The sequence below is a fragment of the Parasteatoda tepidariorum genome, chromosome 10, assembly GCF_982258835.1.
Source record: "Parasteatoda tepidariorum strain Cologne lab strain chromosome 10, Ptep-v5.0, whole genome shotgun sequence".
Classification (NCBI taxonomy): domain Eukaryota; kingdom Metazoa; phylum Arthropoda; class Arachnida; order Araneae; family Theridiidae; genus Parasteatoda; species Parasteatoda tepidariorum.
In genome coordinates this window covers 98,755,345-98,775,234 of record NC_141764.1, presented here as the reverse complement: position 1 = coordinate 98,775,234, position 19,890 = coordinate 98,755,345, and the positions used below count along the sequence as shown (strand labels likewise).

Sequence of the window (19,890 nt, the reverse complement as noted above, 5' to 3'; positions counted from 1 at the left end):
TATCCAAGCTATTTTTCTCTATATGCGTATTGCGTTTTTTCGGCAATACGCATTTCCACATGGTTTTTGAAAATCCCGATATTTTTACGACACTCGAATCGGGCATTTCTTTCCAGCGGGTGCTTTATTTGTGCTGATTTTATCGAAAATTTAAGGATTTTTTTTAATCGTTCTTTCAACAATTTTTGCTACGCTTCACCACGAAGTTTCATAAAACCTTATATTTTTAATCCGGTGCTACAACGACTCGCGACTTTCGAATCAGTCTTTTTAAATATCACCTTTGACGTGCTTCATTTAACCAATTTTTGTTCGTCAATCCAGATAATTTTTCTCTTTTTTTTACCTTGATATTTTTAATACAATTTCTTATAAAACGTGAAATTTTAATGAGGCATACAAAACTGCTATTTTTGAATTTTATTTCTAATTTTTTGTTCCTTAAAAAACGGTTTTAAGATATAACATTCACTAAATTTAAAGATCCTTAAGTTAAAAATATACTAAATTGAATCCTAACTGCACCTTAAATCTTATTTTGAGATATAATGCGTTTGTTTTATTTCAAATCATTTTAAACAATATACAATTTCTTTAATTAAAAGATTTATGTTTCTTAATAAAAATTTATTTTTTTAACTTAATTAAGAAACTTTTCAAATAATTTATTCTAAGATACACTTTTGTATTATGTGCAAATATTTTACTAAGTTGACTGGAAAAAAAATGAACAAAAAGAATTAACAAAAATTAAGATACTAAACAAATGAGTTATAGATATTTAAAAGAATTTAATTTCATGCAAATATTTCACTAGTTGACTAATAAAAAGAATTGCATCAGAAACACTGTTTAAAAAATTTATAATTGCATCAATATGTCTAAATACATAGGTATGCAACCCTTCATTGAAAATTGTTATGCACCCCTGCCGCACATATATGTAGAATTACAATTAAAAAATTTGTTTTCTTTTTACAATTTTTTTTTTAAAATTCACTTTACAAAAAAATATAATTCTTAACTAAACTTTGAATATAATTATTGTAAGATAGTGAATTATTTTTCTATATATTTAAGATGCTCCAATGTGGTAAGTCGGTAAGTGAATAAAATGTTCCAGTTCAGTACTTTTTTTAATTTTTGACTTTAACATCGCAATTATTAGTTCATCATTAATAAACATTAAAATAATTTAAATTAAAATTATACAAATTTTAAAAAAATGAATGATTATAAATACCAAAACGTCTCTCGTTTCATATTATAATTTCATAAAATTTGTGTTACAGGGGGCGCACTAAATGTATGCCACTGTATCGAGAAAATTGGAATTGCTCATTGTGTCATCTCTAGGCTTTAGCAAAGATTCCAAAATGATGGAAATGTCAGTAGACGTTCTAGGTAGACGGTATTTGGCAGTAACTGCTAAAAACAGACATGACGCAGCATCCGACCGGCATTGTCAACTTTCTGCAATCACGGTTACCACTGTCTCAAAGTAAACCGTATGCAGACATTTGGAAAGTATTGGTCCATATTCTCCCAGGCCTAACAAATGTGTTCAGCTCACTATCGCCAGTTATTAGCCTAGAGCAAAAACATGCAACGTAGGCAACATCCTAATGGGATTGTGAGTTGCTTTCCAATGAAAGATCAGGTTAAGCTAGCAGTATGATTCACGTCGGACTCGTCATACCACCAAACTCACCATACTCACCAAATACTCGTCATAAAAAAAACTCCTAGAACAGTGCATAATTTATATTTTAAAGAAATAAAATTAAAAACTGTCAAATGACTTGGCAGTTGTGGTGTTACGATCAAATATAACTACAATACATAAATATTCAAACACCATTTCTTAAAGGTACTCTTTATTTAATATAGGAAATACATAACATCATTGGTCTTCTAGGAACTTCTATAAATTTTCTTTATGTAGGTCATTAAGTACCTAAAAAAGAGATAAAAGTGAAAAAAATGTTATTTATGAAAGTTTCGAAAATTGTATATGAGCTTAAAAATTAAATAATACCACAACAATAAAATCTTTGCGAAACAACATAAAACTACTCTTAGAAGTTCCAATTTTGCCTCTTTTACTAAATTTCGATGAAATTTTTCACAATGAGTTTAGGTTAGAGTCAAGCTCCAGTAAAAGTTCGGAGTCGAACGTTCTAACTACCAACTCCACAGCATTTGTTTTAAATATGTTAATTTATAAACTTGTTTGCAAGAATAAATAATAAAAATGCAATTGTAACTACCGAAATTTAACTAGAAGTTTTATATATAAATAGTTCAAAGTTTCCTTGAACTTATGGCTTGAGGGATCAACGAGGACTGATCCCAGTTGGTCGAAGGATACGAATTGGTTTGCTGACTCATCCTCATCTTTTGTTATTATTTGGATAACCTTTGGTAAGGTATTGACTGGCTTGTAGTGGATTAAGCTACGAGTCAGTGTTTGTTTCTTCAGGGTGGGACCAGTCTTGTCTACCCCATGGATGATACCGGCAATTCAGAGAATGTTCCCCTCACTAATTCAAATCTTATCGGCATGACCGATATTTCTTTAAACGCGGATATTATTCCTTCGTCTACGGAAGAAATCGCAGCCCCCCTCGCTATTAGTTTAACTGAAACTACACCCGCTCCGTGTACAAGTAGGACAGCGGACGAGGAGTATGATTCATTAGGCAAAATTAAAGTACTTAGCGATAATTATAATCAAGATGAGTATAGATATGCGGACAAATTATTTGACAAATATAGTGAATTAACTGGCGAATTATTTCGCGCTATGGAATTTATCCTAAATCATAATTTTAGTGAAAGTAATATTCTCAACGAAAGTTTCAAAAAATTGATAATTACGAAAAATGAGATTGATAGAATTAGGGAGAAAGAAAAACCATCTTACTTTAAATATGAAAAGCTTAATGAAGCTATTACCAATAATGCCCATAATACTTTTGAGAATCTTCAAAACAGCCTCTACGCTTTTAGTAGAGAAACGCCAATTGAAGGATTGAACCCTCTCGCTCCCCCTGTTGTGGCCGGCGCTTTCAATACTGAAAATTATTACGCTCCCTTAAATCTGGAGCCAATGGATGATGTACAGGAATACCCAACCCTGCAGCAAAGTGCTAATCGTAGCAATAAACGTAAAAAGCGCAGTGATGACGAAGACAACACCAATGACCCACAGAAAAATAAGAATAAGAAACAAGATAACTTTAGTCAACCAAAGAAAACAACTAAAATCCCACCTATAGTAGTTGATGATCCTAACTTTGATTATGAAATTTTTAGTACTAGTCTAAAAGAACGCAATATTAAAGATTACGAAATGAAAATATCGGGTGACAGAGTTATTATAAAACCAAAGTCACAGGAAATCCATAATAGAATCACGGGACTTACCACTGAATTAAAACTTAGGTATCATACCTACAAACTCGAAGAAGATAAACTAATTAAAGTAGTCCTAAGAGGACTCCCCAAGAATATGTCTACAGAGACTATCACTGATGAGCTAATTGCTCTAAATATACCCCATAAATACGTCACTCAGCTGACAAAGCGAGTCAACGGAGAGAAAATACCTATCCCACTATTCATGATTACCCTTGAAAGGACTGAAAAAGCTAAAGAAATATATTCTCTCACTCATGTAGGAAATATAGCCGGAGTTTCGGTTGAGAATTATAAAGGAAGGGGCAAAGGCCCTATACAATGTTTCAAATGTCAACGATTTCTACATTCACAATCCGGCTGCCACTACCCAGATCGTTGCGTGAAATGTGGTGAAAACCACAACACTAAAAGTTGCACAAAAGCTAAAGAACAGCCCGCTAAATGTGCTAATTGTGGCGAAAGCCACCCAGCAAATTATAAGAAATGCAAAGCCTATGTTGCTATCATTGATAAAATTAATAACAAAAAAGATAGCAAAGCATATAGAAATCCCCTATTCCAACATAAGAACACCTATGTCAACAAATCTTATGCTGACGCTCTAAAGCAGCAAGACCAACAAAATGAAATAAATCTCCTAAACCCCAAAATAGACGAAGCTAAAAAGCTAGTTAACGATCTAACTGATCTTTTTAAACTATGCAACAATACTGCAATAGTACAACTTCTAACCACATTGAAAGCTAATAATGCTATAAATCAGGAAACAAATTCTAATAATAATGGATAGGACGCCTAATAAGTCAAAGCCTATCATCATAGCGGCATGGAATGCCAATGGAATTTATAACAAAAAAGGCGAACTACTAAATTTTTTGGATACACATGATATCGACATCTGTGCTATCTCTGAAACCCACCTCAACCCTGGTAACAGGGTTAATTTCCCGAATTATAACACTTATCGTTGTGATAGAGTCGCCTGCAGAGGCGGAGGAGCTGCACTTTACATAAAGAAAAATTACTCATCCACTCTCTACAGTTCGACCAATAATGATGGATACGAAGAAGTCTCAGCTATTATTGCCTTAAACAACAACAGGAAAATTAAAATCACAAGCATTTATAACCCTCCCGATCATCCACTCTCCGACAAAAACATCAACGATATCTTCCCTTCGCATCTAGAAAATATAGTCATTGGTGACTTCAACGCTAAACACACCACATGGGGGTGTAGGAAAAATAATAGAACAGGACTCAGACTTATTAAACAAGTGAAAAATCATGGACTCACCGTTTATGCTCCCACGGAATATACATATACACCGAATGGACCTCGAGCTGCCCACGACATCCTAGACTTCCTAATAACTAATACCAAAACACCTATCATTGTGGAAACCTACCATGAACTAAACAGCGATCACTTACCTATTGTTGCCACTGTTGCGTTTAGTAAACAGGACAAGAACAGGACCAGAAATACTACCGAATGGCTCTCATTCCACAACGTCCTCCATAATCACTCCTTCCTCAATAGTGATCCTGACTCACAACAAATGATTAACGAAGAAATTGATAACCTGATCAACATCATACAAGATGCATACAAAAATGCCTCATACAGCACTGAAATCAGGAACGATTATTATAAATTGCCATTCTACATTAAATGTCAAATTAAAATGAAGAATAAATTAAGGAAACTTTATCAGAGAACTCTGGATCCAAACATTAAAAATCAGCTAAATAACTTTAGCAAAAGCATAAAGAAACAAATCGACGAATTTAAAAAAGAAACCTGGAACGAAAAAGTCGAGAGTCTTACCACTCTGGACAAAACCGCTTGGAACATGGTACGATCTCTAAAGGCGAATAACACCACTAACATGCCACTAAATGGCCCAAATGGCAAGACTTATTCCGATAGTGATAAATGCGAGATTTTCGCAGACACAATGGAAAGACAATTTTCGCTCAATAATGATCATATTGATGCAAATTCCGATGACATTATCAGCAAGGTCGTCAAAAATTTCTTAAAAAATGACTATCATTTAACATCAGATCTAGCCACTGTGGAAGAGATCACCAGTATTATCACCAATTTTCAGAATAAGAAAGCTCCCGGTGCTGATAATATAAATAACCTCATGATTAAAAACCTCCCTCCCAACATCATCGAGCAGCTGCTAAACATCATCAATGCTTGCCTGAAACTGAAATATTTCCCACCAAAATGGAAACATGCTCAGGTTGTGCTCTTCCCTAAGCAGGGGAAAAATCTTCTAAATCCTGAAAGCTACAGACCTATTAGTTTGCTGACCGTATTTTCAAAAATTTTTGAGAAGATAATCCTCAACAGACTAAAGCCCCATCTCAGTTTTATCCCGGATGAACAATTCGGTTTTCGAGAACATTTATCCACCACTAAACAACTAGTGAGAATCATTGAGAATATTAACCAAGGATTCTTCAAAAAAGAAACAACAGCGCTCCTGATGTTGGATGTGGCCAAAGCTTTTGACCGAGTCTGGCATCAGGGCCTCGTATACAAGCTCATAAATTTCAATATCCCCAAAGATCTAATACTACTAATTAATAATTATCTGACAAACAGAACTTTTCATATTAAGATCAATACAGCATTTTCTTCCGCTAGAAACATTAAAGCAGGAGTTCCGCAAGGTTCAATTCTCGGCCCTGTGCTCTACCTAATTTATTCGGCAGACTTTCCAAATTTTAATAATATGAGAAACATCACCTCAGCCTTCTACGCAGATGATACAGCACTTATGAGCAGATCAATAAATCCCAAGAAGTCTGTTACTAATCTCAGTAATATCATACCTCATATCGAAGCCTGGTGCACAAAATGGAAGGTAGCCATCAACACCACTAAATCTTCACTACTAATTATTAGGAAATCAAGTAAAAAGAAAGTCATTTATCCAAATATTACTCTTTTCAATGATGAAATACCACTAGTTCGAAAGGCCACCTACCTAGGCGTCACTCTTACTAGTTCTTTAAACTGGAATACCCATATTGAAAATATTATTAGCAAAGCGCAAGGAGCCTATAGATCTCTGAAACCAATATTAAACTATAATTCAAAACTATCTCTCAAAACAAAACGAACCCTATACCTCCAATGTATTCGACCGATCATCAGCTACGCAGCCCCTGCATGGAGCACAACCACTGTCAGTCAAAAAAAGAAACTGGAGATCACTCAAAATAAATTCCTCAGATATATCACAGGAGCCCCCAGATCCATGAGAATGAAAGATTTAAGACGAGAGTTAAAAATCATCAAAATAGATGAGCACATAGCTGAACTATGTGCAAGTTTCTTCAGAGATGCACTCTCTTGTCATACGTGCAATTACTTCAAAAATTTTGATTTTGAGCTCATCAAAGACAACATAAAATATAGCCCGGCAACCGCCTTTTTCCTATCCGACGGAGTTTTGTCCCGTAAATTTTGTAAATAGCTGTAAATACTTGTAAATAATTTTGCGCATTTATTATGTATTTCCCCTTTTCCCTGGGGCTATGTGGCTACTGTGCACCTGTGAAGCTCGGGGTAATACCTCGAAGGGAGGCGAGGCAGTCTGCCACAAAACCTCTTCTCTCTCTCTCAAACTTGTTTGTTCAATCTCACTACTTCATTTTAATTTTCTCTCAGTAAAAGATACTGAACCCTAACTTTCACCTCTCAGTTGCGCTTCGGCGATTTATCATTTATTTCCACTCAGATGAATTAGTTGGAGCCCCTAGCGGGGCTGATGCTAAGATAACCAACACATATGAGAATGAGAACTTATGGCTTAACCTTAATAAATATGGAAAATAAGTACAAACTTTATACCTAAATCAGGCCTGCCAACTTTCAACGCTTTTTGTAAAGATTTATTTTAGTGGTAGCTATGTTAATGCTTTAATGTATTACTTTTTTACGGAGTTCGAATCCATCCTGCCGAAGACCATCCTGTAATAAATGGTGACTATTATGGTAGATTTATTGTTTGTTTATGTATTTTATTGTAACCTTGATATATTTTTGTTTTGTATACCTGGAAACTTCAATTTAAAATAAGTTTGTGTATGTTCTACATGAGTTCGTGTGTGTCTTTGCGTAAATATATAGTGAAGAAATTGAACTTTTTTTTCAAAGAATCTTTGTGAAAGAATATAGGCTGTGTTACTTAAGAGAGTTGTTACTTGACGGGCATGGCTTACTCGAAATAGAATGGTAAGAACGGTTGCTAACGTAAACAAATGCTACGCTTCAACAACCAATCAGGATCGATGTACCCACACTTCGTCACTTGCAGGTATCCAATGTTAGAACTTATTTTACTCCATGATTGAAAGTAAGACGGAAAATAGGGAAAAAACCTGGTACTTTTTAATTTCTGTTTTTTTTTGTGAGTAGTTTTATGTAAAATGGCTATTCTTAGTTAATTAACTATGCTCGTACTATAATTTTACTGCTTCTTAGAAGAAGAAAAACAGTCGACTATAAATATGCTAGAACACACACACACACACACACACACACAAAAAAAAACACTTGGTAATAATGCATATTTTAATCTTCTCAAAAACTAGATATAATGAAATTATTTTTCGCACAATTCTTTCCCTCTTACTTTTAACCCTGTTTTCAGGAATGCCACGGCCGACTAAGAATGTAAAAAGTGGTAGAACTCAATTCACTTTTATTTATTTATAATCTCTTTAATTAATCAATCGAAACGACCACTTTGACTTACAATTGAAATTATTCATGAAGGAAAAACATTTTTCGTATTCTCTTTCAATAGTAAACTGAAAAAATAGAATACAAAAAGTTGCTTATTTTAATCTTTTTTAATAAAATTTTGAATTTTATTCGGCTGTATTTTATACCAGCTGAAAACGAAATGATTTCACTACCAGTTTTTCTCTTCTCTGTCTTACTTTCGGCCTTGGTTCTGTAAGATGCAAATTAAGAATGACAAATTTGTCCTACCAGTATTTTGAAAGGAAAAAAGAACTGGTACGTTTCCTTGTCACATGGCATAAATATAGGGAGAAAAATTAATGTCATTACAGAGATGCTAACTACACCAGATTCGACAAAATATTTTTAAAAAAGGTAAAGAACAACAAACTAAAATTCGCAGATTTTCAGTCTCAATTATGCAACTATTCAATATGCTCAACACGGTTTAGCTGTCTTGTCTTGTTTTTGGATCTGGGAAGCGGCCCCTATCCAATCCATCGTGTGGTATTTTTCATTTTGTTTGGTTTCGTTGAGGTTAGCAGGCATTGTGGTAAGGTTTAACTGTAAGAAAATGGCGTATCAAATAAGCCTTTGAATCGTAGAGGTTAGTAAAAACCCTATAAATCGAATTTATTAAATCAAGAATCGTACATTAAAAGACTACCACTTGAAAATATTTATCCGTTTTCCAGAGCAAGTTGGCATCTCAGTTATTGTATAATACAAACCTTTTGTTGGATCTTATAGAACATTGTCTATGCTTGGATACAATAACTTCCTCCATTCGGGTGCACGAAACCAACACAACATTTGTACGTGGTTTCAGTCAGAGTGGATTGACCATTTGTTGTTATCCTATAAAAGAAAATTTATTTTATTTCTGTTTTTCGCTTCTGATGTTGATGTCCTGTAGAAACAGAAAGTGAAATTTCAAAAATTTAGCTGTAGACTTGTAAGGATATTTTGAAAAATATTATTCTTTGATGATAGCAACATTTAACAGGACAGTGAACAGAAAAAAAACATTTTAATATACAAAAAGCATATAATTATCACAAATTTTTATATAAATTATGAATGAATATATGGACACAGAAAATGGCTAAAATTTCGGCATATTAGCGCCAAGGGCCATTGACCAAATTCATCGATTCTAGCAGTCAAATAAAAAAGGTCATAAAAATAACGTATGTAAAAATGAGAGAGTTTATTGCATTTATATTGAAGGTATCCACACGCTTGGCAGATCGAAATTCGGAGTGTGATGGTAGATGAACCTGGTGAATTAGGGTGACTTAGTTTCTTATGCTTTTCTTTTTAGAGTAGGCAGTCGGAGAAAAATTATCTGCAAGATTTGAAAAGACGTAAGAGACTGGAATAATAGGAAACGAAACCGCCTTTGAATATGGAGATAGCAAAATCTTAGTTCCTGCAGCAGGAGTAGTTTTTATTAAATTATTCTGTAAAGTATATCCATCAGCTGCAAAGAGTATCCATCAGTATTTAAATATCGATATACACAGAAAAAGACTTAAGCAGTGGAATATGTTCAAAGAGATCACTAGATGGCATCATGGAATGATACGGTTTGGGTGCACTTTCCGGAATTACAAAGTCAGGAAGATGTAAACTACCAAGGAAGTAAATTTGAAAACATTTCCGCATTTGTCTTCATAAATTAACTGATGTGGAAGGTTTTCAAGATCTTTATGACAAGGAAACAAAATTTTAGTCGAAAGTACTGAATCAGGAACAGGCGTAGAAGCACGAGAGGGAGAAAGAAGAATATGCATGTTGAGCACATGTTGAATTTAGTTGAGGATCAGGAACAGACGAGACTTTAGAAGTAAAGCCGCGAGAAGAAACCAATTGCGTTTAGAATTCATAAATAAGCCTAAGTGTGGAGAAAAGTTCTTTTCAGACGATTTCTTCAAAAAGCGCGGGAAAATGATCAACAAACGGTAAAATGCATCGAATGCAAAAGAAAAAAAACAGGCCATAATTTAAAAAGCAGCTACAAGACAAGTCAATTAAAACTAGAGCATAATCGACAATCAGAATGACTGGTAATCATCTGAATTGCTTTAAAACATCCTCTAAAAACTATTTAAATAGTTCATATTATTATTGTTTATCACATAGAACATGCCAAATGTTTCGTCATTTTTGTCAAAATTTCAGAAAAAATTTAATTGAATAGTGAATGTAGTGAATATTAAAATTAACATTAATAATAATTTATTTGAAATAAGTATTTGCCTTAATTATATCATAGTTTTGCAGGTTTATTAGAAAAGTATTAAAAATAAGATATGAGACTAATTAATGAAAATGCAATCAAAAGTTTCATAGTACGGATGAAGCTGCATTTATATTAAATGAAGCTGCCTTAGATATCACTTCCAATCGTATCAATATCCAATTCTTGCATCAGTTCTGAAAACGAACTAGTTTGGTCGGTGGATTGAGTCCATTTACTCTAAATTAGGTTCACAAAGTATCTGCTACTTTGAACTAGGTCCATAAAACAACTGCTACTCAAATCATTCCTAATACCTATAACTGTCATAATATCTAATTCTTGAATCAGTTCTGAAAACGAACTAGTTCGGTCGGTAGATTGAGTCCATTTACTCTAAATTAGGTTCACAAAGTATCTACTACTTAGAACTAGGTCCATAAAACAACTGCTACTCAAATCATTCCTAATACCTATAACTGTCATAATATCTAATTCTTGAATCAGTTCTGAAAACGAACTAGTTCGGTCTGTGGATTGAGTCCATTTACTCTAAATTAGGTTCACAAAGTATCTGCTACTTAGAACTAGGTCCATAAAACAACTGCTACTCAAATCATTCCTAATGCCTATAACTGTCATAATATCCAATTCTTGAATCAGTTCTGAAAACGAACTAGTTCGGTCGGTAGATTGAGTTCATGTACTCTAAATTAGGTTCACAAAGTATCTACTACTTAGAGCTAGGTCCATAAAACAACTGCTACTCAAATCATTCCTAATACCTATAACTGTCATAATATCTAATTCTTGAATCAGTTCTGAAAACGAACTAGTTCGGTCGGTGGATTGAGTCCATTTACTCTAAATTAGGTTCACAAAGTATCTGCTACTTAGAACTAGGTCCATAAAACAACTGCTACTCAAATCATTCCTAATGCCTATAACTGTCATAATATCCAATTCTTGAATCAGTTCTGAAAACGAACTAGTTCGGTCGGTAGATTGAGTCCATTTACTCTAAATTAGGCTCACAAAGTATCTACTACTTAGAACTAGGTCCATAAAACAACTGCTACTCAAATCATTCCTAATACCTATAACTGTCATAAGAAGATCATTTTACTGGATTCATTCACAGTTGATAAATGATACAAGGTGTCATCCAGTTGTTAAATTTTTAAGAAACTTTTAATTTGCCCTTTTAATACAAGTTTTAAGAGTTTTACTGGGCTTAAAAATTTGAAATTTAATTGATACTAAAAGTACTTGTCAATTTCATGACGAATTAATTTAAAATGCTTGGTACTTGCATAGACTGTGCCTGTATCTGTACTTGTCATGTATATTGATAATAACTCATCTTATTACAGAATATGTTTAAAACGATGGACGGTAGCAAAAACAACTAGTTGGTAATTATATGAATTTAACAATCGATTCAATTAAGGCTACTTAATATGATTAAATACGGAAAATAATGTAATTAATTACAGATTACGGAAAGGAATTTTTTTTACTTCTTACTATTTAACGAAATGATTAGGATTCTTTAGCAATTTTAAAATTTTTCTTAATTGTAATAATTATACTTATTATTAAATAATAATATACTTACTGGGATATAATAATAATATACCAATAACACTTTTTTTTTCTTTTTAAAAAATGTATTAAACTGAAATACCTTATAATTTTTGTTAATATTTTTAACTTATCCAAAGATTAAGATCCTGAGAGACAAATGTTAATTGATTCATTATTTATAACAATACTATTATCTATTATATAATGGCAATAAAAATATATAAGAGTATTAGAAGTTCCTTTCAGTCAACTTCAAATAATACTTTGAAAATTAATTATTTTTTAAAAAATATCTAATGACCTACAAATTATTTTTTAATTGCATTAAAATTACATCGGGTTCAAAGGCCCGAAAACATAAGACATTTATGTAATTTATGAAGTAATGTTTTTTTTTCCGGGGATTTTTTTCAGTGCTTCTTTTTCGATGCTCTTTTTTCGGGTTTTTTTCTTCCGGTGCTTTTTTTTTCTGTAATTCGTCTGATAGGTCTAAAAATGATGGCAATCTCAACTTGCAGTTTTTATAGGTCAAGATCTAGAGCCCGTTGAAGTGGTATAAATTATCTTAGCGAATCCACAACTTTTTTTTTTCACCATAAAATCACTTAGTGAAGTGATATAAACATGTAATGTGGTTAAAAGGAACTATTAACCCATTCTCTTTTGCATTATCCTGTAATCAAAGAATACAGAACCAACTGCTATGAAATTTCCGTAGTTTCAGAAAATACTTTTTCAAGTAGTAGCAAATATTATGTATTAATATTTAAATAAATAATTAAAACATTTTTACCCCCACTTCATTAAAGTAGTTTAAATAGTATATTAACTGTCAGATAGAGAAATGGTCATGCTCTAAAAGCCTGATACAGGTTTAATAAGAATTATTAAAAATTTCGGCTTAAGTTCAATGATACTGATAAATGTATTTCACTCAAAACTCACATGTTGAAGGATATACCTGTCATCACAGCTTCATACTTTCCAGTACCGATTAGAATTATGCAGGATATGTATTATAATTGTTTAATATTTTACCTAGATCAACCTACTTATTACATTCGAAATCCTTTTTACAGGCAGTTTTGGAGGTAATCAGCTGGATCTGAAAATACTTTTAGCGTTGAGCACAAACAAGAACATAAGTTGCAGATTATAAGACTTAGTGAAGAAAATACGAACATACCGTGTTTGGCAGACATGAACGTTATCGTCGCCTTTGCAAGACTCGCTTTTACTTATCGTCTCAATACCCGGTTCAGAAGGCATTTGTACCTCCTGTACAGGGACTGGCAATTCCTTTACATCTTGACACACATTTGGTCTGGAAATAAAAATTAAGAAAAATTGTGGAAATAGTTTTAACCATCAGTGGTAATTTTAAATATAAATAAGCTTTTTCTTCAAACGGCATTTTAATTTCAAGAGTTAAATTTTTTTTACTCAAATACTGAAACTTTTTATTACCTACTGTTAACAATGTGGTGTAATCAATATGTACTAGGTTCAAATACCAAAGTTACATTGTAACGTATCTACCACTTCGATTTTTAAACATCAATTTACTTGTATACAAAACATTCAAACTTACAACTTATCAATGGATAAAAGTTGTTAAAGGCTATAACTTCCTTCGTTATCTGGAAGACCAGATTGTGATGTGATCTCGACTTACTTAATGCTAATATTCACTTCGATGAATGGTCCGAATTGAGCATGTTGGCTTCCTTTATGAGACTGCGTCATTTTTCTTGTGCTATTGTTCCGTATACTCATTGCCATACCTGCCAACTTTTAATCCCTTCCATTATCATTTTTCCCAGTGGTATTAAAATTTCAATTTTAAGCAAACAAATACGTTGCATTTGAAAAAACTTCAGTTGATAACCATGATAGTAACGCATATTAATATATGTGCTTAATTTTTGTAAGAATAGTGGTGATCAAAATCATTTAAAAATGAAGTTTATTAAAGAAAAAATAGTATATATTTACTACCACTTTAAATATGAAAATAAAATCTTCCGGAAGAGTTGGCAGGTATGATTTACGCTATCCTTTCTCTAAGGCTATGTGGCTACTGTGCACCTGAGAAGCTCGGGGGTAATACCTCGAAGGGAGGCGAGGCAGTCTGCCACAAAACCTCTTCTCTCTCTTAAACTTGTTTGTTCAATCACAATACTTCATTTTAATTTTCTCTCAGTAAAAGATACTGAACCCCAACTTTCACCTTTCAGTTGCGCCTCGGCGATTTATTATTTATTTCCACTCAGATGAATTAGTTAGAGCCCCTAGCGGGGCTGACGCTAAGATAACCAACACATATGAGTATGATGATTTACGCTAGACTGCTAATAGCAACAAAAAAGAGACCACATGCGTAACAGTAAACTTAATACAGATCTCACCACAAACACTCAAAATCAGGTGTTAATGCAGATTTTCCGAAAATGCAACAACTAATTGTATCCGTGTTCATCGAATTCTATTCCCAATAAAATGTTGGTGGGGGAGTATTGTGGCGTGACTACTACTATGAATATTAAACATCAATTCACAAGTATATAAAACATGGTAACTCGATTCAATCTTGGGGGTACTTTTTGATATAAGAAAGTTGACATAGCTACTCTCATTACACGAAACTGTAAACTTCTATGTTTAGCGTACTGAACTGAAATCAAATCGATGAAATGCATACATTACGATTGCAAAAACTTGTTCTTTTCCTTATGTTCTACATCTTTGATTATAATCCTGGATATTTTTGATTGTGTTGTTAAAATTTTTATTAAGGTTAAGCTTAAATTCGGCTCTTTTCTCTTTGATGATTGATCTATTTAAAATGCTAGTTAAAAACCACGCAACCTATCTCGCCAAAATAATATACATTAATTAACATCTTTTTAAACACGAATTTTTATTTCTCAAACTTTATATTATCCTTTAAATGAAAGTATCATAAATTTTATTATAAAAATCTGTATTTATCGGTTATTGGAGCCATAAAGCAACGCCAGGTTCTGAATTACATAAGTAATCGGTTACGATAATACATACTGCAGGGCTCGCACTAAACACTCGCCAAATGCATAAAATCGTAAATTTAGCAAATAAAATTGTGTTTTGGTGAATGATTTTTTTCCACCGGAAAGAAAAAAATATATTTCACTCGATCCTGAAAATTACGTGAAAATGAAATTTTTCTAAACAAATCAGTATTATTTATTCGATTAATGTAATTATCGGTAAATGCGCAGCATAACCCATTAGAATTGGGTCCAAATAATATAAGCCCGAAACAAACAACCGTAAAATAGTGTTCTATGGAGAGAGAAAAAATTAATTATAAAAAAATATTGTAATTTGCATATCGCGATGACTTTCAAAGACTGGCGAATACTTTTGATATCTGGCTAATTAACTGACAAGTTAATTAGCCAACACATTTGAAATCCTTAGGCCCTTATATAGATGTATCATGCATGGCAATATCTTGAATATTATGCCAGGCAACAATTACTGAATACAGCATTATTGTAAACGTTGTTCAATTTTATTTGGGTAAAAAAATATTGACCAGTTTAAAAATAATAGTGATATCTTGGATGTTCAACTTAACATTACATTTTGTTTCGATGCGTAATAACTATAAGACATAAAAACATACGCGTGTAGGAAAATGTACACAGAATACAATGGAGTAAAAATACATTTCTTAATTGATTCAATAAATATTAACAGTTAAGCTTGTAGGTAAAAATACCATAACGGCCGCTCTACATGCCGTAAGAATGCAACTATGGGGTTGAAATTTGGCGAGCTGAAAGAGGCATTTTTTTTAACTTTACATTTCGTTTTGCTGCGCACACACAATCTATAATACTTAGGAACTTTAAATTACGAATATCTAGAAAAAAGTGCAAGGGAGTACGACAAAATAAAAAATTGAAGTTTCGATTAGTTCAAGAATTTTTAAACTTGTAGAAAAATTACCATGCAGGTCGATCTGCAGCCTGCTCATATGCAGTTGCAGAAAAGCGCCATCTATATTTGTGAATTTAACGAACCAATTTGTTCGAAAGTTATTGCATATCAGTGCTTCTTCGTGATTTTGTTTAAGTTTATAATGCTTTAAATATTGACAATGTATCCATCGTTGTAGGAAATTTCTTTTTATTTCACGAGACCATTATTATTTTTTTTTCATAAGCTCATGCTCGAGTAGATGTTAATAAGAAAGTAGCAAAAGAGAAGATACATGTTACCAGATACAAATCTAAAAACATTCATAGTAAAATTTTTGAAAATAAATAATAACGATAAAAACTTTTCCCTTATTTTGATAGTTATAATTCTCTTCAACAGTTAAAATTACTTCTAATTTATTTCTATTAATTGATCTGTATTCCTTAGGTTATTTTTAAAATCTAAGTGAACGTCCATTTTATTACGAGTATCATATTAGTAAAATGTACGAACATAAAACTAATAATTGCATATTTCGAAAACAAAATTTTTTAAGTTTTGTGAGACTTAATGACGTTTAAGAAAAAAGAAATCACTGATGAATGAGATGCCATTACGGGATTAGGCGAGTGAAGCGATTGTAATGCGTCTATTCTATAAATGTTCAAATTCATGACAAGAATATTCATTGTTACAACAAAGATTATTACAGTAAATGTTTGAAAGAATTTACAAATATTTCAATTTGAATATTTTTACTAGTTAAATTTCACTTACCCATGATACCATGCGTCCGGAAATTGAGGGGCGAACGTGATCGGAAACTGGAAAACGCCGCCAGGTAACTGGGGCCTGTAAATAAATATTTTTTTTATAGGTAAACAAAGTTATTGAATTTACTAATAAAAATATTATTAATCTTATTAGCACTTGTAGGGGAAATCTAAGGCACCCCTATCCCTTATGAAATAATACTAAGTAACAAATGTATAAATCTGAAAAATTTCTCATCGTTGTGAATTTTGACGTTATGTTTTCAATTTCACATTAATTTACACACACACAGTTATATATATATATATATATACACACAATAAAAAGCAAATTGTAAATGTGTATATGATGACCACAATTCTTTTAGCTTTTGTTGACTAATTTTTTGATTAAAATTTTTTACCCAGTAAGACTGTTAATGAGGAACTATCGTCGCTTATACATACGTCGTAGGCGAATTGGAAAATGTGTCTCATTATAAAATGCCGACGTCTCACTGCAGTGCGCCTATAAGGCTCAGTGCAATAAGCCTAACAAATGACGTCAGTAGTTAGCTAAGAACCTGTTTTTTTTTTTCAATTCACCAATGACCTGCTCAAAATGATAGGCGGTAATGGCAAATGATAGTGAGTGGCAGAATTTTTTAAAATCGAATTTATTAAACAAAATTAAATGAATTATTAAAAAAACAAACAAAGAATAAATAGTTTCGAGTAGTAGTTTATTAATTGTGATTCTTTGTTTAAAAAATTCAATTTATTAGATTGTTATCTACCACTATTTCTAAATACTCCGTAAGATTATATGTTAAACACTTTTTCATAGTATAGTCAAAAAGAAGAATTAAAATACTTCCACAACTTCAACCAAAAATTTTCAATATACCAATACTAATAGTTAAAAAAGCAAATTATCTTGGCCTTATAATCAATAGCAAACTCACCTGGAATGATCATATCAAAAGCACAATAGATAAAGCAATAATAGCCATACAACTATTAATATATAATCAAAATATGTCACTTAAACTAAAGAAGCTACTATATACAGCAATGATCCGCCCAATACTTACCTATGCCTCACCTGCCTGGACAACGATACCTCAACATCTACTATAGAAATTAAACCATTGCCAAAACAAGATCCTTAGAAAAGTAACCTGTGCCAGATGGTTCATCCGGAATACCAATATACATACAGACCTCAAAATACCAACTCTATCACAGCTTATATACAAGCTAAAAGCAGATTTTTTCGATAAAGTCATAGAATGTAAAACAGCAAATTTTAATGAAATCTTTAAATTTGAAAATTATATCAAAGATAAAAACTACAGACCGATAGCTGCACATTTCACCTCCGACGCCTCATATCATAACTATCAAAACAAATAATTTCATCAACCTTTCTGAAAATAACGTTTCCTCATGCTGATACAATTTTGAACAACTCCAAAATCAAATAAACACAACTGTAGAGCAAGCTGCTCATTTAATTTTTTGATTCCTGTTTAGTTATTTAAGCAAAGTGCTTGAAACATTCACAAAAGCAACTCCACTTCCTGCTTACCTCAATGGTCCACCAAAACAGTGTAAAAATTGTAGATGAATGGGATAGGGATCGCTTCGCGACCCAGGTGCCCAATAAAATTAAAACACTAGGAGTAGGAATGCTATGCCAATGCTAGAAAAAATAGTCTATTATTGGCAAAATTTACTCTGTAGTTACTTACCGTATTTTTTAAAAATTATTTTGGCGTGGCCGGAGCAGTTGTCATCTGTGAATATAACCTTTTATTTTAAAGCTCAGTATATCAAAATTGTCCAACAATGAAGAATGAAAAGACAATGTTCTAAAGTGTGTTTTTTTACATAAAGATAATTAATTTTTTTGGGGGGCTGGTTTTTTTTCAAAAAATCTGTGCATTAAGGGGTTAATTTCACCTTGTCAAAAAGCATAAAAAATCTTATTTTGTGGATGATTTTTTCTAGAAGTGTTTTTCAGGAATCTGTGAACATAATAAATATATTTTTTATAGCCCTTTGCCTCTGAGGTGCTGTGAACAGCCACCACTGTAAAATAAAAAATTCTCATACCTTAATAACTAGTAACCACCTAATTATTGTAAGAAATTTAAAAATTATATGAAATACTTTATTAAATATTTGAAATGATTTAATGCTAAAAGCATGTAACAATTTTATAGTAGTTCAAAGGGTTAATAAGAAATCGAAACAATTCTGCCAATAAAAAATTGAAAAAGTCATATTGTTTCTCTCTGAAACATAGGAAACTTTTACAGAAAGGTCGAACAACAAATAATAGATTATTTTGTTAAGCTTTGTCGGAAAAAAATATTGTCCGTATAACAGTTGCAAACTAACCAAATTAGGAAACACTGTAAATTAACTGCACCACAAAAATTGAAACGAACATTGAAGAAAAACCTCCAATAGTCGCGGAGAAACTTCATACAAAAGCATTAAAACACAGCTGATAATAATAATTATTCAAATGTTTTTGATTAACATATAAATAGGTATTTTTAAACATAGCAATTTATATTAACTTACGCAGCTGTAGCAGTGGTTGAAACAATCCCCAAGAGAATAAAACTGCACAAAATAGTCGTCATTTTCATTTTTTTTCTATTAGTGGAAATAGAAAGAAATGAGACGAGTGGATGATTTTATATATTCATCATCTTTCCATTCTTTTCAACAAAAAAAAAAACGCCAGTGATTATGAGTTAAATTATTACGCTTAGAAAAATACGCCAAGCTCTCTCAAGGTCACATAAAGTATGCTTAAATTCGAAAATGTATTAAATAACAACAAAATATTTAAGATCGTTCATTGTTAACTGGAAGTTAATTAGGAAAAAAAGGGTAGCATGACGAATGCATTTCATAGAAAATTATAACTTCATTTAATGAGTGGTCCATTTTCATTTTTCAAGAAAAATAAAATATGTAAATGTATTTAAAAATATAGTCTACTTATTTTTCTATTAAATAATTCAGTTTATTTTCATATTTCTTTTTTCTACTTATAAATTATTATTTACATTGCTGTTGCAATAATGTATCCCGAGAATTCTTTCTTTATCCCCTATCTGATT

General features: G+C 32.1%; 1 protein-coding gene across 1 annotated transcript; it reads right to left on the bottom strand.

The window, feature by feature from the left end:
• Positions 1–1,860: 1,860 nt before the first annotated feature.
• Positions 1,861–19,498, bottom strand: LOC107437768 (uncharacterized). Its single transcript, XM_016049864.4, has 5 exons — positions 19,343–19,498; positions 16,773–16,847; positions 13,213–13,350; positions 8,929–9,055; positions 1,861–1,957 (listed from the first exon to the last, which is right to left on the bottom strand). Exons 1-4 carry the CDS (start codon positions 19,408–19,410, stop codon positions 8,956–8,958), a joined length of 381 nt encoding a protein of 126 aa, XP_015905350.2. The 5' UTR covers positions 19,411–19,498; the 3' UTR covers positions 1,861–1,957; positions 8,929–8,955.
• Between the last annotated feature and the right edge of the window lie 392 nt (positions 19,499–19,890).